Below are 18,945 nucleotides of genomic sequence, written 5' to 3' on the forward strand. Positions count from 1 at the left end.
TTAGTTTCCACATATTTTGATAGTAATCATTAGGAAAATTATATAGCTTTTATTCTATACAATCATGAATTTAGTTTGACATCATTAATCTACAAAAGTCCTCTATTGAAATTGAATTTTTCCATTTCATCATCATTATCATCATTATAATTTTAAAATTCAAATCAACAATTTGTGATCGGAATAAAATTAATATCACATCACAAAATAACATAATCAATAATCATCATAAACATTAAACACCAATTATTATTATTATAGTAATGATGATGATGAACAACAAACAACATACCATACTTAATTTGACCATCACCATTAGTATCAGCTTCTCTAATAAAATCTTCAGCTTCCTCCTCATTAAACTTTTCACCCATCGATGTGAGAATGTGTCTCAATTCTGCAGCACTAATAATTCCATCATTGTCTCTGTCGAATACTTTGAAGGCTTCTTTAATTTCATCCTCAGAATCATTGTCAGTCATCTTCTTTTGCATTAAAACTAAAAATTCCTTGAAATCAATAGTACCATTATTGTTAGAATCAACTTGTTTGATCATGTCATCTAATTCACCTTGTGATGGATTGAGACCGAGGGCTCTCATGACTGTGCCAAGTTCTTTGGTCACGATGGTACCATCAGAGTCAGAATCAAAGAGAGAGAAAGCTTCCTTGTATTCTTGAATTTGTTCGTCAGTTAATCTATCAACCATTTTTTTTTAAATTATACATTTTATATAATTGTTGACAAGTGACTGATGAGTAACTCACTTGCTATTGATGACATTTTAACTTGAAAAAAGATAATTGTCAATTTTACAACTTTATGCATTTTCTCAAAAATATCTGAGAATGATAATTCACATTTTCAGTTTAATTTTCAATACTAGTTTACAAAATCAATTTCGAACTTGTTTAATTTTAAAAAAAATGTCATTAAATCAAGCAGAAATTGCCATCATTTCACGAAGGGTTCGAGAGGCCATTGAATTGCTCTTCAGTGATTGCAGTCTTCCACGTGATACCTTTCTCAAAGAAAGAATTGCAGAAAACAAGGATGGTTGTAAGTTTCGTTTAGTTTCTCTCTCGGAAATTCTAAACTCTTTCCTGAAGATGTCGATCTCGAGACCATTACACAATTTAACAGAATTCAACAAATTACCACCGATATGAATTTGATAATCAAAGCTCTTTCCAAGAGTTTCATGTTACAATTCGATTCTCAAAATACCAAAATCAGAAGAAGAGTTGCCTTACCTCCCTCCATCCAAACCACGCACACAAGAACCTTATTTGTTAAGAGATTTCCCCTCAATGAATCAATAGTAACACCTGAAAAAATTAAGCAATGTTTCGATGCCTATGGGAAGGTCGTTTACGTTGGGCTGAACAGAGAACAACACTCTGAAAAATTTACGGGAAGCGCGTTTGTTGAATTTGATTCGGAGGTGGTGGTTGAAAAGTTGACCTTAAAGAGTGTTGTGGTAAAGTATAGTAAGGATGATGAGGAGGGATTGTTATTGAGGAAGGGAAGTGAGAGTCAGCAGAGAAGATAGTTGAATGTTGTAATAGAAAAAGAAAAAAATTAATTTTTTAAATAGTATTTACAAAATATTAAATATTATTATTTAAATACGCCAATAATGGTTGGAAAAGTGAGGCAATGAATCAAAACACCAAATTCTGATCTTTGCAAGCCAAAAGAATCTTGAAAAAAATTACAACATTAATTCTTCCGCCATCACCTTCAAAATTTATTTATTAAAATTATAAACATCATCATGATGAGAATATCAATTATTAACAAACAGCAACAGCAACCCTACACCATCATCCTTCTCTGCTCAATTTTTATAATACTCTTCTCTTTTGCCAATTGTTCAAGAGATGAAAGTCTTGTTTCTTCTTCTTCGGAAGACAAGGTTGTTCATCCCTCACATTTAATGGCCCTTTCTTTTAGTTTAATAGCAGGAATATCGACTTTTATTGGAGGCTTTATTATTATTTGCATGGGAAAACCATCGGATGGAAAGATTGGCTACATGATGGGATTTGCTAGTGGAGTCATGATGTTTGTGTCGTTTTTTCATCTCATTCCTGAGAGTATTGAGGATATTGGAGTGATACCTTCGATTATTTCATTCATTATTGGATCTGTCTTGTTTATTGGAATTAGTAAAGTGTTATTGGGTGATTCGGATCAAGAAGATTTCATATTGAAACATCATGAAGATGATAATTTGAATCAATCATCTTCAACACTTTCATTGGAAGCTAGAAAGGATTTGAAACAAAATGATGGTAATAGTAGCAGAAGTAGTGGAGGAAATAGTAGCTCAGATGAGAGTGATTCTGATTCATTGAAAAAGAAGGAAGTAGTTGATGTGAAAAAACCAGCCAATGTTACAACCAATAGAAAGAGATTGTATCATACTGCTATTATTGTCACTTTGGGACTTTCATTACATAATCTTCCTGAAGGAATGGCTGTTTATACCAGTACTTTGACCACTTACAAATTAGGATTAATGATTGCTCTTGCTATTGGATTGCATAATGTTCCTGAAGGTATGGCAGTGGCTATTGCTGTCTATGCTGCAACCAATTCAATTTATCAATCACTCAAGTATAGTTTAATTTCTGGTTTGTGTGAACCACTTGGAGCTGCTCTCTTTGGTGCAATGATTTATCTTGGATTTTTACCTCATTACATTGTGTTTTACATGTTGGCTGGTTGTGGAGGTATTATGGTCATTATCTGTTTTACAGAGCTCATACCTACAAGTTTGGAATATTTGGAGAATGGTCATTCACACATGTCTTCTGTTTTGCATTGTATATTTGCAAATGCTTTGGGCATGCTTGTTATTTATTTGTGTAGCTTATTTATTGAACAATATGAACATTAATTTCAGAGATGGAATTGAAATTGGATAGGCAGATTCTTCTTATTAGGAGGTTATGGCATCTCTTCTTGGGAAATTATCTCTAGTATTAAATAGTTCACAAATATCTCCACTTCTCAAACTAGTAGATTTGATTAACATAAACTTGTTACTGTACAATTTTTATCCTAGTGAATTCAATCATCCAATTGTTGTTCTGTTTGTAGCTGGTGAGGTTGCATCTCAAAAACAGCAGAATTAGGTGTAGGTATTGATTCACCAACACTTGCAGTTTCAATTTCTAGCGTATTGATGGAGTTGATAGTTGATGGAGAATTTGTTAAATTCTCTTTCATTGATAATCTCTTCTTAGTGGCCATTGGATTTTCTGCGTTGGAATTGACATTCTTCATTACGTTCTTTACCATCTTTTTCATTTCACTCAATGGACCAAATAATATACACAACCCAACAACAAAACACCAAGTTGCCAGGGCTTTACCAATCAATGAAATGACTTGGAAATAAACAGAAGTATTGGAAACTTCACCAACAAATGATACCAACTCCATAATACATAAAAAGACAGCAATCAATGCAACTAGTGTAACAATGATAATAATTCTTCTAATGGCCTTATTGGTAGTTTTCTGAAGAAAATCACCTGAATTTTCAGAGCTAGATTTCAAATGTCTAACAAGTTGAACAGTTGTCCAAATCATGTAACCTAAAGATGACAAGACACAACCAATGAAAATAACAGTTTCAAGAGAATAGAAGAAAATAATAGCTGCCTGACTTGATGGATTTGCTGTTTCACTCTTTGTTATTTGATCTACCAAAACTGTCACACAATAGCCAACAATGACACTTCCCAAAATAATAGGTGTTGTAAAAATCAATCCCAACAATATTTTGTACATTCTATTCGAAATGTATCTCAATTTCATACTTGTTTCCGCACTATGTGAAATAATTCACACAAACCATTCAACAACCAATGAACTACTTACAATATATAACCCACAAACAGGAATTGAACAACCAGCCACCAATCATTCAATGCCCATCCACAATAAATCAGTGCATTGATCACTCTGACATGAAGTGGCTTTTGAGCACTCACAAATGTATCAACAGGAAATGCTGCCATGTTCAATATTCTCAATCCAAACACTATTATCAAAATAACAACACTAGGCAATAGAATGGAGAATAGAATAACCTTGTTTCTAGAATAGGGGCTCTTTTGATTATTATTATCTGTTAACTCTTGTTGATTCTTTGTGTCCATTGATGAAGCTCTGCTATGCTTTCCTCCTCTTTTCTGTCTTGTAAAGCAACACAACAAGATTAGGATAACTGGTAAAAGAACCACAAACGAAACCATCTGAATGGCAGTCACAGAAATCTCACCAATAACCTGTGCCTGTGGTACCGAAGATGATGTTGTAGAATTGGTCGAAACCACTGCTGAACCAAGCAAATTAACAATCTCGCGTAATACATCACCAGTTGCCACATGTTGAGGCATGTTAATATAATGGGCCATGATTACGACTGTTTTTTTATGAATGAACCAACATCAAATTTCATAACCACCATGAAAGAAATTCTAAGAATCGAAGGGATTTTTAGGAGAAAATCTCAGCTGTCTGACAGCTACCACATACCCAATAGATCTTTCTCATTCTCTTTAGGCCAACTATGAATGAATTTTGTTGGTGATGTTGTATTAAATATCTCCTGTTATTCAGTAATAATTTTAGCACCTTGCAAATTGGTAAGTGATTTGCCAGATTAAAGTGGGATGTATGTTAGTGTATGTATTGGTTGGTATGATGTCATTATAATTTGTCAATGCATGTCGTTAATTTGGTGTTTGTCATTCTGAGTTTGGTTTCGAATATAAATATGTTATCGAGTCCACTACAGCTGTTTAGTTTACTACAACGTGAAGCTATCCTTGTTCTAATATGAGCACGATAATAATTCGTGAGAGTAATAATGGCCTAATACAGTTATTATAATTAATCCATATAATCTGAACAATACGAAAGTACCATACTCTCTAGGGTGCCTCTATGTTTATCCTGGGGACTATGATTAGCATGTTTTAAATAGTGTTTCAATGCTTTCCATTTCAAAACCAATTGAAAGAATGATTTTGCTTCCTTATCACTCCTTATTGGCTCCAAATATTCTAAATATGGTGTAATGTTTAACTCTGATTGAGCTCTCCAACTGTTCAATTGAGTATTGAAACTGAAACCCTTCTCTTGCTCGGTTGAGTTTGGCCAATAATAAACAACTATTAGGAAATCATGTCGACCATACTGTTTGGTAAATTTTTCTAAGCATAACATTTCCCTCGATCCATTGGAGGTATATAAATTAATGAACATTACACATTGAGTATTCGATCCATGTTCTGGTTTGTAATCATCCATTGATATTCCAAAGTTTACCAAATATTTCGCATTATTCCTCTTGCATTTCACATTGATTGGTTTTCCTTCTGTGCCAAATAAGAGCTGTTTCACAACATTCTCATCATCTGGATTTTTAAAGTAAAAAAATGATTCTTCCTTTGGAATATTTGATGATGAATAACTCTTTTCACAAACCTCAAAACATGAGTCAATTGACCTCCAAGTCTTGTTAAATATGAAAATCATTGCCATATCTCTCCAGTTCTTGGCATTGATAAATTCTAGTGAGAATGGTTGATACTTTTGTACATGCAGTACCAATCTCTTTGGTGACATTCGAAACCAAAACCAAGGATCTCCCAACCAATAATGATACACCAATTTACAACTCGCTGAAAAATTACAACAATCACGAATGCTCAAAAAGGACAATATTATTGGAATGATATCAGAATTAATCAATCCCAATTCATGACTCAATAGTGTTGAATGTGACTGATCAAATTGTTGTGCATATTCTTCATGTCTTTCATACCATCCTATTAAAATTCAATATTTGTTAATTATCATCAAAAGTTTCATATATTTTCATATGTGTGCAATTGATAAATCAATCATGAAAAACAATTGATTAATAAACAAACCTCTCCTGTATTGAATAAATTCCATTGGGAGTGAAAAAACCCTCTCATCAATCTCCTCTTCTTCATCACTATCATCCGAATCATCATTTCTTTTTATTATTCTTTGTAAAATTGTTTTCCTTCTCGGAGGCTGTTGTTGATGATGATCACTACTACCAGAATAAGAGGCTGAATTAGAAGATGATGCAACGGCTCCTCTAGAAGATGAAGCTGTTGTTGTTGCTGATCGATTTCTTCTATTTATGAATGTTGAAAAGAGTGTTCTTCTGCGAAATGTTGGATTTTCATTGGTAGTGGAAGTACGACTGTTTGAATTTGAGGGTGGTGGAATGGAGCTAGGTTGTTGTCCCATTTTTTTTGATTCAGAGTTCTGGATAGTTCAGGTAGAATTTCGAAAAGTATTTCGAATAAGGAAATATTGTAATGCCACTACAAATTCTAACAATTCTTGAAAATCGAATGCTAAAGAAAAATTGAACTTGTAAAGTTCGCAATGTTTTTGTCATTTAGATTTACAAAAATTATCTTCCTTTTGGTCCATCATATGCTTCTAATCAACAAAAGGACACCGCCACCATTTCGCTTAATCATTTTTATTATTAATTTTAATATTATTATTATTAATATTTTATTAAAAGAATCCATGCAGAATTGAATTGAATGACATTTACAGCGAATGTACGATCTTTGCAAAGATCGAATTTGGCGGGAGTGCTCCTTTTACATCTCATTACGTTCAGAGAGACAAGAAAATCATTCAAAAAAATTAAAAGTAACAACAACAGCAGTTTTACTGGTTTTCACTCAAAGTTGAAGAGAAACACACACAATAATGGGTAATAAGGCTGTGAAACAATTAGGAGATGTTCCAAATGGTGATTTGGATTTGTTATCCTCCACATCTTTTAGAGAGGATTTATTTGATCAATTTCCGACTGTGATTAGCAAGTTGGAGCTTGGTGTGCAAGAATTTGAACAATTTATTAAATTGTGTGATGATACTGGATCTCTTTATAAATCAATTGCTAAAAAGTTTTCAGTGAATAAGAAAACAGAGGCGTATGTGTTTGTTCAATCTCATGTTTAAAGTTTTTAATAATTTAGAAGATTACCAACAAATGTTGTGGAAAAACTAACTGCTGGTTTGGAATCAATTGCATCGGGATACTTGACTTCTATCAAGGAAATGGATAAATTGGAATTAGATGCTGATGAAGTAAAGAAGGAATTGAATAATTATATTAGTATGGCAAAGAAGGAAGAGAAACTTCTCAGTTCTAAACTAGTTGCTGTACGAAAGGAAGAAGAAAAAATCAGAGATAAATTCTTTGATGAGAAATTGTTTATTCAAGAATCAAAATCAAATCTACTCATTAATTTAAAGGATTTAACTGAGAAAAAGATACTTGATATTAATAAGAAGATTCAAATATCTGAAGAAAATGTCATTAAACTTGAAAAGGAAGCTGATGTGATCAAGAGAAAGGTGAAGGAGGTTAGCAGTGAATACGATCTCAAACTCAGAAATATTCTTTCACACTTGGAATTTATTGATAGAAAGAGATTTAGATACATGAAGGATTTAACAAAACGATTTTCACAAATTCAAACTAATACTGCCAAGATGGTTATTGAACAACACGGAGTTGTTGATACAAAGATTGAACTTCTCAACGAAGAGAATGAATTTAACGAGTATATTACATCCGTAAAATCAATCAAACCAACATCCAACATTATTTCAAAAGATTCTGAACAAAAATTACTTGTCAGAATTGCTTCTCAAAGTTGGGACTTTATGAAATCAGCATCAGGCACTGTAAAGAAGACCTTTGAATCTGGAGAAAAGTTTACAGATTCTTTATTCCCTCCAAAAAACATCTCAATAGATCCAGAAATGGAAGATTCAGTTCTTTGGATGAGAGCTGTCGATTTACTTGGCCCATTTAAAATCATTAGCCCTGAAACTGTTCTGGCCTATGATATCAAACCACAAAAATCAATTACTGGATATGAATGGTTGACAAGTGCTTTGGAATTCATTGCATCCAAGCCAGCACTTATTGAAAGAATATTTGTTGTCAAGACTCCTAATGATTTGGGAATTTTAGAGCTAAATATGTGCATTGGAGGCGAATTTTATAAGATTACCATTGATGATTTCTTCCCAGCAAGCAGAGATGGAAATCCATTGTACTCCTCAACAAAGAGCAAAGACCTTTGGGCTATGGCTATTGAAAAAGGAGTTGCTAAGGTTTGTGGAACATACAAGAGAATGGCATCATCTTCATTCACAATTGGTGATGCATTTGAATTATTGACAGGTTGTCCAAGCTTTTACCAACCAGTTGGTATTTCCAACACCAACCACTTGTGGAAGCCAATTTCTAACTTTACTCAAAGCAGAAATATTACTTGCTGTTTAACTCTTCCTTTTTCTGAAACTACAGCCACTTCAATTGGTTTACACCCAGTTTATCCATATTATTTAGTGGGATGCTTGGAAATGAACGGAAAGAAAATTGTTAAATTGAAATGTACTAGAGGACCAGCAGAGTGGAAGGGTGATTATTCTGAATCAGATAGAGTCAACTGGACTCCAGAATACAGAAATGCACTCGGTGTGGATCAATCAGCACAAGATGGATACTTCTTTATGCCATTCTCAGATTTTTGCAAGTATTTTGATAGTATGTCATCTTTCAAATATGATCCACTTTTAGCCAGATTCCAACATAGAATTCCATACCCAAGCCCTTCTGATTCAAGCCCTCCAACCAATACAGTCACAGAAGTTTCCATTGAAACAGATCAAAAGGAAGTTTACTTTGGTCTCCACCAAAAACATGACAGATTCAAGGGTTCTCCAGCTAGATCTGCCATGGGTTTCATTGTTGTTAGAAAGCAAGGTAGTAAGATTGTTGGTGCCGTTAGATTATCCACAAATCCTTGTAATTATTCTGAAGGATTATCTTTAAGAGCTGGAGATTATCAAATTATTCCAATTGTTGCACAAAATGCTATTTCTGTAGATGTGTTTGGATCTGGAAATGCACCAAATCTTACAGTTGTTGTTCATGCTAGAGGTAATGTTAGAATGAAAACTGCTGAGAAGGTATCTATCAAGATGACTCCAATTCAAAAATCAATGGTTGAGCAATTCTTGTCTGGAGTTATTCCAAAGAGTCCTTCCCTTATTATGGAAGAAGCTAAGTCTGCTCCACAATCTCCATCCGTTGTTGGTAACTTTACACCATTACAGGAAGAAATAACTGAAGCAGATAACTTTTTGAATCAAGAAATCACTCCAGAAGTTACTGCAACTCAAACAATTGATGAATCACTCCAAGAAGAAGACTCAACACAAGTCATTGAGAAGGAAGAACTACAAGCTGAACAAACCGTAGAAGAACCACACGTAGAAGAAACAACCGATTTGGCTCAAGTAAAGGAAGACGATAATGTTATTCCCTCTGACGACCAAGAGCACTTTGAAGAATTTGAATAAATAAACCAATATCTGATCTTTCTTTCAGTAACGAATCGTATGATGATTGGAACAATAACATAAGAGAGGATTAAATAATAAATAGTGGTGATTAATAATTTATTTGAGGATAGTGTTGAGTTGCTCAGCAAGCTTTGAAGGGAAAAATCTCTTTGGTATTTCCAAAGAGTTGATCTTACCATGACCATCAAGCATATCAAATTCAAAAACATTAGCTTGGAGTGGCTTCTTGGATCCTAAATCAGTGAAATAGTTAAAGTCAACTAGAGGTTTGGATAAAACATTGTCCAGTGTTGGAATCTTCTTGCCAATGAGTTCTTCAATTTCGCGTTGAGAGAAGGTGGTATTTGAATACTCATCTGTTTCATAATTAGAATAGATATAGGCAATTTGTTGGACTGAAAGTTCTGGACAAATCTCTTGTCTTGTACCTTCATCTTCAAGCAATTGCTTTTGAGCAATAACACAAATATCAGCTGCTTGTCTAGAAAGTGTAAAGTAAACTTGCAACTTTTCTTCATCAAAGTCCTCATTGTCATGGAATTGTTTTCTCAAAGATTGAACAACATTCTTAGAGTTGAACCAATTTTCAAGGAAGGCAACACTCATCTTAACTGAAAGACCCTTGGAGGCAGAAGCATCCTTGATAAAGTGATTGAATATAATTGAATCCAAACACATGGCAACATTTTCAAAAATGTGATTAACAACACGTTTGTCCAGCTTTTGTTGTTCAACACGTTGGTAGATTTCAGTAAGAAGTGAAATACACAATCTCATATCTGGACCACCATCTGTTGATTTGGATGAAGCTTGTTTTGGATTGAACACCGCCTTCACTAATCTGTCCTTCAAAAATTGGACAATCTTGGAACAGAGATTGAGATAGGCTCTAGCAAGAATATCAGTAAGAGCATCAGTAAATTCTTGCATGTCGGCAACATAAACTTCATCATCCTCAAGTACAGAGTATACTGGTGGTTCGGCCAAAATACGTTCTTCTTCCTTTGCCAAAATTGCTTGAACAGTGACACCTTCCATTGTTTCGAATGAGTGATGAACTTGATTTTCGTTTCCACTTGATTGATAGAGGTTCAAAAGTCTGTATAATACATTAACCCAATACATCATCATCTCCTCATCTCTGGCATATCTATCTACAACGTAGGACAGAGCCTTGATAATATTTGTACAGAAGAATTTACTCGATTCTGGAGAGAACTTTAGAGTTGAGAGGAATAAAACCTTGGTTGGAGTTGGAACTTTAGAGCTTCCCAAATAGTCACTAGGTTGACTGTAGATGATTGCAGATTCAATAATGAACTTCTCTACATCAGAATTTTGCAATGATGATATTTGCTCTTTCAATTTCTTGGTTTCTTGTTCATTACCTGTCTTTGACTGTTTAAAATAATAATAATAAAAATATTGGTTAGTAAGTTGAATAAAAATAAATAGAAAAGTGATAATTTGTTATCAGTTAGTTTTTAAGTTAGAAAAGTGTGAGTGTAAGTGTAAAAGTTAGAAATGATATTTGCCTTTTGGTTTTCATCAAATTGTTTTTGAACTTTTTCAAGTCTTCTCTTGTCTTGCTCCAATTCATCAATTTGTTCTTCCAATTCGGTTATTCTGTTCTTTCCCTTCTTTAATTTGTTTTCCAATTCCGAGAATTTATCATCCATGTCCATAACTTTTTGGTTTAATTCCTCATTTTCTTCCTTCAACTTTTCAATTTCCTCCTCAAGTGCAAACTTTGACTTTTTATCCTCATTAACAGAATTCTATAATAATTAATAAGTTAGTACATAAAAATTCAAATTAAATAAAAAAACATAGTGAGAATTGTGGGTGATGTGTTAGTGTAAAAGTGTGTGTGATATTTGCCTTTTGTTGTTGTTCAATTTCTTCAATTCTTTCCTCAAGTTCTCTGATCAAAGTATCCTTCTCCTTGAGCTCATCTTCAGTATTCTTACTCTTTTCACTACTACCCTTCTTCAATTTTGCAATTTGATTACCAAGCTCATCAACTTCTTCTTGAAGTTGATTACGTTCTTTTTCTATCTTGGACAATTTAGAATCAACACTGTCTAGATCTTGTTCCAACTCTTCAATCTTTGAATCCTTTTGGCTATTGTCATCTTCCAACACTTGAAGTTGTCCAGAAAGCTTCTTGCATTCCATGGCTTGCTTTTTAGAATCTTCTTCAGCCTTTGCGACTTGTTGTCTGAGAGTTTCAAGTTCCTCAACCTTTGAATCAATAAGTTCATTCAATTTTATCACTTGGGTTTCACTCTCTGTAAGCTTCTTTTCTGTATCACCTAGTTTCTTTTCCGTTTCTCCAAGCTTCTTTTCGAGAGTTGTTTTTTGCTTCTTGACAATATCATCCATGGAAGCAGAATTCTTTGACAAACTTTCAATTTCTAAAATTTTTTCAGATAGGTCTTTTTCCTTTTCTTTGATCTTTTCTTCCAATTGCTGATTCTTGCTCTTGATAGTGGTAATCTCAATATCTAGATTCTTTCTCTCTTCTCTTAATGATTCGACAAGTTTGTTCAAATCCACTTCAGTTGACTATTTAAAGGTCATATGATATAAATTGTTAGTATGTTGTTTAAAATAAATGTGAAAAAAAAATGTGACATCACAGTTAGTACAAGTTAGTTCGCACCCAATAAAAAATCTAGCCTTTGGCTTTCATTCTTAAAGGGACAAATTGTTAGTTCTGGTTAGATACTTAAAGTTTTTGAAAAATATCCCGCACTCTTTGCAGAGATTGAGTGTGTAGTGTAAGATATGTACCTTTAGTTTTCTTGCCTCGGAATTAATATCAGAAACCTCATTAAATGTTTCTAAAACAGTAGAGAAGTGGCGACTAGCTTCTTGTTTCAGTTCCCCAATCGTGTTTTTCAAATGTGTAATTTCCTCAAGCAACAATTCTTCCACTTGCTTGCTAGCTTCTTTCAATTTCTTGCATTCTTCTTTCAAGTCTTCAACTTGTTGTTTGTAGCTCTCAATATCCTTATCTTTTTCTTCGCAGCTCTTCTCTATTTGTTTGGTTTCACTAATAGCAGCTTCTAGCTCTGAGGTAACATCTTCTACCTTCTTCTTATAAGATTCAAGGGATTGGTTGAGGTTCTCTAACTCTTGAGTAAGGTTTCTGTTCTTCTCTTCAACTTTTGAACATTTTTCTTGGTATTCTGAAAGCTTGTTTTCGATTTGAATAACAACTTCGTCAGTGTGTTGAGATGATTGCTTCTTGACATCTTCCACTCTTTCTTTAAGTTCAGAAATTTCTTTTTGGAGAGAATCTTGCATTTCTGCCTTGCTCTTTTCTGAGGATTGCCATTTTTGGGTGGCCTTTTCAACATCTTGTGAGTGTGCATTCTTTTCCTTCTTTAATTCATCCTTAAGACGTTCAACCTCATCAGTAACCTTCTTCAAATCTAATGCGAGTGCTTCCTTTCCTGATTTCAGCATTGACATCTTTGTTGAATATTCATTATCCTTGGAGAGGTATTCCTGTTTGAGGTTTTCCATTTGTTTCTTGAGAGATTCCTTTTCCTTGGTAGCAGCTTCCTCTTGTTTGTTGCGAGTTTCTATGGATTGTGTCAATTGAATGTTCAAAGCTGATATCTTGGATGCCAAGTCATCTCTTTCCTTCTTGATATCTTGTAAATTTCTTTCCAATGATTCATTCTTTTCCTGTATCATAGTATTGGTATTTTGAATTTGTACAATATTGGAGGTTAATACTTCGGATACAGCAGAAATCTCTTCCTTAACTTCATTTTCTAATGTTTGCTTAGCCTTCATAATACTCTCATCAGAAATACCGTTTCTCATATTTTCAACAATATCAGAAAATGAGTCAGAGTGAGTAAGAATGCTTGAAAGCTCATCACTATTACCCAATTGGGTTGCTGTTTGAAGAAGGGTGTTTTGAATCTTAGTCTTGAGTGTTCTAAACTCCAAAAGACAAGAAAGAAGTAGCTCTCTATGCTTAGTTGCAGAAGATATTTCCTTACTTTGTTGAGAAACCAATTCAGCCAAACCCTTTCTTTCTTCCTTCAATCTATTAATGTCTGTTTCAAGTTCTTCAATTTCTACCTTTCTCTTTGTCTCTTTGGAACTAAATTCTTTCTTTAGCTGATCAATCTCATTTTCATAACGAGTTTTGCTTTCTGACAAGTCTTTTTCATTGGTTACCTTAAATATATGAAGTTAGGAATTATTCTATATCTCAATTATAAAAATGAACTTAACAGGGTGAGACTCTTTTCAGTTAGTTAGGTGTGAGTGTAATTAGTGTCAAGTGTACGTGTCGTGTGGGTTGATGTTTATACTTTACCTTTTGTGATTTCATATCTTCTTGAAGTTTTTCATTTTCTCTCTTCATTTTATCCATTTGCTTCTTGTCTGCAATGAGTTGTTCCTCATATTCCTTAGCTTGTTCTCTCATATTCTTGATTTCTTCTTCCAAATTTTGAACCTTTTCGTCATATTCGTATGAGAGGGATTGTTTTTGCTTTGAAGATGATGCACGACCATTTTCATTTTCTTCTTCAAGGTCCTTGATTCTATCCTTCAACTTTTTAATTTCTGTTTCATTCTTTTGAGCTTGCTTTTGCTTTAATTGAAGTTCAAAGAGCTTGCTATCAACTTCTTGTTGAGATTCCTGAGCCTTGTCTCTTTGTTTTATCAAATCTTCATTTTCTCTTTGGAGATTTTTAAGTTTTTCAACAGCTGAATCTCTTTCTTTTTGAACCTTTTTAAGCTATTAAATGTCAATATTCTCAATCTTTGTACACCAACTTACCAAATTAGTCTTGTCATTTTCTTTGAGAGTCTTGACTTGTTTCAAGAGCAATTTTACCTTTCTCTTGAGGTGATTAATTTGTCTTTCAAATTCAGCAGTATCTACATGTGATGAAACTTGAGCAGATTCATCAGTTTCAGTGTGCTGATTATTTTCTTCATCCTCATCTTCGGTTCCCTTTTCAACTTGTTCATCCTCTTCTTCTGGTTCTTCATCGTGGTGTTCCTCAGGATGTTCTTCTTCGTCCTTTATTTGCTCTTCGATATCTCTTTCAATATCCTCTTCATTTACTTCAACTTCAGGTTCATGATGATCCTCTTCGTCATAATTATGTTCCTCATGATCATTATAGTCGTGCTCTTCGTGTTCTTCCTCATCCTTATCCTCACCAATATCCTACAAATTGATTGTTAACAATTACTACAATAATTAAACATACTTGATTTGTTCCTTCATCTTCATCGACTTCATCATTACCTCCAGTATAAGTACTAACAGCAGTAAAATCATCATCACTTAATTTTGTTACAATCATACAAGTTCTAGTAGAATACTTACTTTGGATTTTGATCCTTTAAACATTTAGAATTGATAACAAGTTTCAATTTGGCCTTGCTACTATCCTTTGTTGGCATGTCTATTTCCTTTGTGGATGTCTTTTCAGAATCTTCATCTACAAACAATGCCAAATCCAAAGTTTCCTTCACAAGTGTATTTGTTTTTCCATTCTTTCCTTTCTCTTCCAATGTGATTTGAAGATCTTTCTTTTGGAATTTACCCTTTTTAAAATAGAGAGTTCCATTGAATTTAAATGTTCTATTCCAAATAATACGGGTACCTTCAATCTTGTTAAATTCGGTTTCACCCTTTCTCTTTTTTCCTCTTTTCCAAAATATCTATTATTGTGATTGTATCATAAAACGTTGATGATATTATAATGATGATGACAGCGTTGTTGATGTTTGATAAGGAATTTAATGATGATGGGTATTATCATAGTGATGATATTTAAATATTATGATGAAAATAATAAACATACAGCATAGGTACATTCATCCTTCTTCTTTTCCTTCACTTCGGTCAAGTGATCAATAGAAAGGTTAAATTGAAACTTGAAAGCCTCCCTATTCGTAACCTGTTGGGCTACTTTGCTTTGTAACTTTTTAAACATGATTAAATACTACTAAACACTATGGAGCAAGGTAGATTTCAATCTGATAATAAATTAATGAATGATGTACAGGAGAGATTGATAATCTTCTACTACCGTTGGTTGCTAATTAATTTTTTTTAAATATTTTTTAAAAATGCAAAATTATCCACCAAGAATAGCCAAGTGACCAATTGCTTCTGGTAGACAAAATGCAACGGTCATCATGCGTACTGTGAAATTTAAAAAATCAAGCGCCAAATGATTCTCTTTGCCCAATTGACAGTTTACTTTTTTATTCTGTACAGTTATTTATTATGGATGTTGTGAGGTTTCATTAAGAATTAATACCGCTTTTTATCATTTAAATTTGTAATGTTAATGATATCATTGAATATTCGTCTAGACTCTGTTATTGAGTTATTTTTCAACTAATGGTATTAAGAAATGGTTTGGTATTTTACAATCGAAATAGGTTTCAGTCATTCTGATTTTTCTGAGTTTTTCAAACTTTTCTCGTTTAGGAAAAAAGCAAAATCCGTTCTGTTTAGCAGCAATTTCGCTTATTGTTTCATCTTTACGATGCAATGGAGCATGATATAATAAAAATCCATTCTTTTTAACCAATTCCATTACAATATTTCGATTTTTTAAAATTAAAAAATTCATTTCTTCTCTTCCAATTTTCACATTTGGATTACGGACTTTCCATAGCCTTTCGTCATTGGTCAACCTATCTGAAGCTCCAAAAAAAGACCCTTTATATTTGACTGCTGCCTCAACAACCTCAATATCGTTCTTTAGTTCGCTTGCCTCAATAAGAACACTTTTTAAAATTGAATCATTTTTCAATAATCGAATAATGAATTGCTTGTCTCTCTTCAGAGTTGGATCTAAGAGTCTCATAAAATTCTGACAATTATTGTTATTTTCCAAAAGGGATTCAATAAATTCTTTGTCATGTTGTAACTCATTAGAGGCAAATAGGAAAGCCTTACACTCTTTCTTTACAGCATGTGTTACGATAGATTTGTCATTAATCAACACATCAGATGCAGCTTCCAAAGCTGAAGGAAAATTTGATATGGCTTCCCATACAATTTCATAATCATTTCTGTAAATATAGGGACAATAACAAAGCACGCCCCCTGATTTTCTCACAGTTTGCAAAACCAAATCTCTGTCAATACTATCCTCTTTCATCTTTGGAAAAATATACTCTATTCCATTGACGGCCAATTGTAACATCTCTCTAACAAATAGATCATCATTCTTTAACTCTTCAGATGCATACATCATTGCACTTCCATGGATTAATATTGATCTTTTTACAATTTCTCTATGATTTCGGAATTCAGGTTTGATAAATTCAATAATATTTGCAAATAAAGAACATTCCAAAATAAAGTCAACATCTTGCTTCAGATCATCGGTTGCATATTTAAATTGATATCGATTTTTTTTCACACAATTCAAAACCAATTCTCTATTGGATTTTAGCTCATCAGGGAATGATTCTAGACATGAGAAATGTTTCAAAATTTCAATGTCATTATGAAATTCTTTGGGTAAAAGGTGTTTTAGATCGGTCGAATTCATTCTTGCTATCATCTCTTTATGCGTGAAAAACAATCTATCACTTGCCAATTCATCTAAATAGGGTAGTAATGTCTCTCCGATTTTTACTTGGTAAGGCTCAATATTAGAAAGGACGAATTCTCTATTATTTCTCAATTCTTTTGACGCAAATTGAAACATGTTTGGAAAAATCATACAACAATCTTTCACAATTTGTGGATTGTTTTTAACATGAAAAGGTGAATCTTCACATAGCTGAAAATAATATTCCAATCTGAGGTTATATTCTAAATACCAATAAAAAAACTTTTGTGCTATTGGATTTTTCTTGCCATTAGAAATTACAAACTCAAAAACTTCTTTATCATCAGTAAATTCGAGAGGCAAAAATTTGAATCTGTCTGGGTTCTCAAAATGTAAACGTCTGTTTTCGAGATAAAGAAGAAATCCTTTTTGTTGAGTTTGAAATTTTCGGATTAAAAGTTTGACTTGATGAGAAATGCAATGATCAAAATCTATCAGATAGAGAGTGGTGTGATGTGTGCTTCCAGACATTTTTTAGTGGTTGACTGTTCAGTTCGTGAAAGTTAAGTAACCTCCATTTACAGAGTATTATTCTAAACAAGATATTCAATAAATATTCACATCAAAAGTTACATTGTTGATAATTAGTAAAAGGAAATATTCATCTTGGCAAGTTGCCTTGGTGCAATATAGGAATAGTAAATCCACTTTTCTAAGAATTGAGGTTTTTTGTGTCTATACTTTACAATGAAAGGATGTTGGAGAAGACTTGTCGCACTTGGTCTTTCTTTTCTATTGACTCTTAATGTAGAATAAATAAAATCTTTGAACTCGTCAGATGCACCTTCGAGAGGGAATGGAGCATCAGTTGATTTTTCCAAAAAGTTTAACATGTCCCATATTGAGGCGTTAGCACTTAAAACAAATGGAAATACTCCTAGAAATGCTTCAGCAATAGTTAAACCAAATGACCAAATATCTGAATCGTAAGAATGTGGTTGACCTCTAATTCTCTCGATCGACATGTATGCATGGGTTCCACAGTATGTTTCAAATTTACAGGTTTGTTGGAGATTTTGCAAGTACTTTTGTGATCTTTCTAGACCAGCCATTCCAAAGTCTGCAATGCAAACCTCTCCTGTATTGTGGACCAAAACATTGGCAGGTTTCTTTTAACCATTATTAATCATCAAGATTCAATAAACTTACAATATCTCGATGAACAATTTTCTTTACAGTGTGCAAATATTCCAACCCTAAAAGCAATTGTTCACAAATCCTCGAAAGAATACTCTCTGGTATTCTGCCTGAAACAGCTAAAACATCTTCCAAAGATCCACAATCTTAAACAGTTACAAATAGAGCTAGTTCAATTACATACCCATAAATTTCAGTATCATTAAAATACAGCCTTGTCTATAATAGGCGTCATATAGAGTCATTACATAGGGACAGTCGCTGAAATAAACAAGTAAATGAATCATTGACATTTTCAAAAACTTACTTGTTATACAGTGCTTTAAATTCTGAGACAATTAACTTGGGTTTTTGATCGTTTAAATCTACAGTAATTTTCTTCATTGCATAAATTTGTTTCGTCTTTTTATGCATTACTTTATAGACTGTTGAGGAGGCTCCCTTTCCTAATTTACAAACTTCCTCAAGATCCTCATAAATCATGTGTTCAGTATTTACAAAAGACATGGATGATGAAACGTTATTAGAAGGTGATGAAGAGGTAGAATAATCCATGCTAGTCCTAAATTGTTCTGATGCAATACTTCCACCACTCGATGGAGATGACTGCAAAAAGGGAGTATGCAATTTTGAAATGGTAGATTGATGAATACCATCTTGACCAATCACAATTTGATCTCCAAATCTAAATGTTCCATCATTTCTATTAGTTTA

The 18,945-nt window shown here is 33.3% G+C and overlaps 9 protein-coding genes across 9 annotated transcripts; 3 read left to right on the plus strand and 6 right to left on the minus strand.

Annotated features, from left to right (window-relative positions):
* Positions 1-70: 70 nt before the first annotated feature.
* NAEGRDRAFT_60668 (uncharacterized protein) lies at positions 71-710 on the minus strand (the record flags this gene model as incomplete). Its single annotated transcript, XM_002676576.1, has 2 exons — positions 71-102; positions 293-710. The coding sequence occupies 2 exons, from the start codon at positions 708-710 to the stop codon at positions 71-73; spliced, it is 450 nt and encodes a 149-aa protein (XP_002676622.1).
* A 217-nt stretch (positions 711-927) lies between these two features.
* On the plus strand, positions 928-1,553 carry NAEGRDRAFT_68199 (uncharacterized protein; the record flags this gene model as incomplete). Its single annotated transcript, XM_002676491.1, has 2 exons — positions 928-1,060; positions 1,111-1,553. 2 exons carry the CDS (start codon positions 928-930, stop codon positions 1,551-1,553), a joined length of 576 nt encoding a protein of 191 aa, XP_002676537.1.
* A 411-nt stretch (positions 1,554-1,964) lies between these two features.
* On the plus strand, positions 1,965-2,795 carry NAEGRDRAFT_3536 (uncharacterized protein; the record flags this gene model as incomplete). The annotated part of the gene is made up of 2 exons (XM_002676492.1): positions 1,965-2,179; positions 2,333-2,795. Coding segments are annotated over 2 exons (678 nt in total), but the record flags the coding sequence as incomplete, so codon positions are not given.
* Positions 2,796-3,079: 284 nt separating this feature from the next.
* On the minus strand, positions 3,080-4,416 carry NAEGRDRAFT_68201 (uncharacterized protein; the record flags this gene model as incomplete). Its single annotated transcript, XM_002676577.1, has 2 exons — positions 3,080-3,806; positions 3,896-4,416. 2 exons carry the CDS (start codon positions 4,414-4,416, stop codon positions 3,080-3,082), a joined length of 1,248 nt encoding a protein of 415 aa, XP_002676623.1.
* A 496-nt stretch (positions 4,417-4,912) lies between these two features.
* NAEGRDRAFT_68202 (uncharacterized protein) lies at positions 4,913-6,310 on the minus strand (the record flags this gene model as incomplete). Its single annotated transcript, XM_002676578.1, has 2 exons — positions 4,913-5,853; positions 5,959-6,310. The coding sequence occupies 2 exons, from the start codon at positions 6,308-6,310 to the stop codon at positions 4,913-4,915; spliced, it is 1,293 nt and encodes a 430-aa protein (XP_002676624.1).
* Positions 6,311-6,735: 425 nt separating this feature from the next.
* Positions 6,736-9,492, plus strand: NAEGRDRAFT_79947 (uncharacterized protein). The gene is made up of 2 exons (XM_002676493.1): positions 6,736-7,017; positions 7,066-9,492. Exons 1-2 carry the CDS (start codon positions 6,791-6,793, stop codon positions 9,464-9,466), a joined length of 2,628 nt encoding a protein of 875 aa, XP_002676539.1. The 5' UTR covers positions 6,736-6,790; the 3' UTR covers positions 9,467-9,492.
* Positions 9,493-9,538: 46 nt separating this feature from the next.
* NAEGRDRAFT_79948 (uncharacterized protein) lies at positions 9,539-15,554 on the minus strand. The gene is made up of 9 exons (XM_002676579.1): positions 15,322-15,554; positions 14,841-15,178; positions 14,722-14,797; positions 14,283-14,678; positions 13,815-14,240; positions 12,266-13,672; positions 11,495-12,037; positions 11,035-11,247; positions 9,539-10,867 (listed from the first exon to the last, which is right to left on the minus strand). The coding sequence occupies exons 1-9, from the start codon at positions 15,451-15,453 to the stop codon at positions 9,566-9,568; spliced, it is 4,833 nt and encodes a 1,610-aa protein (XP_002676625.1). The 5' UTR covers positions 15,454-15,554; the 3' UTR covers positions 9,539-9,565.
* Positions 15,555-15,852: 298 nt separating this feature from the next.
* NAEGRDRAFT_68205 (uncharacterized protein) lies at positions 15,853-17,565 on the minus strand (the record flags this gene model as incomplete). The annotated part of the gene is made up of 1 exon (XM_002676580.1): positions 15,853-17,565. One exon carries the CDS (start codon positions 17,563-17,565, stop codon positions 15,853-15,855), a length of 1,713 nt encoding a protein of 570 aa, XP_002676626.1.
* A 197-nt stretch (positions 17,566-17,762) lies between these two features.
* Positions 17,763-18,705, minus strand: NAEGRDRAFT_2593 (uncharacterized protein; the record flags this gene model as incomplete). The annotated part of the gene is made up of 4 exons (XM_002676581.1): positions 17,763-18,203; positions 18,244-18,377; positions 18,416-18,492; positions 18,539-18,705. Coding segments are annotated over 4 exons (819 nt in total), but the record flags the coding sequence as incomplete, so codon positions are not given.
* Positions 18,706-18,945: the final 240 nt, after the last annotated feature.

This window comes from Naegleria gruberi (assembly GCF_000004985.1).
Source record: "Naegleria gruberi genomic scaffold NAEGRscaffold_27, whole genome shotgun sequence".
Lineage (NCBI taxonomy): Eukaryota > Heterolobosea > Eutetramitea > Acrasida > Naegleriidae > Naegleria > Naegleria gruberi.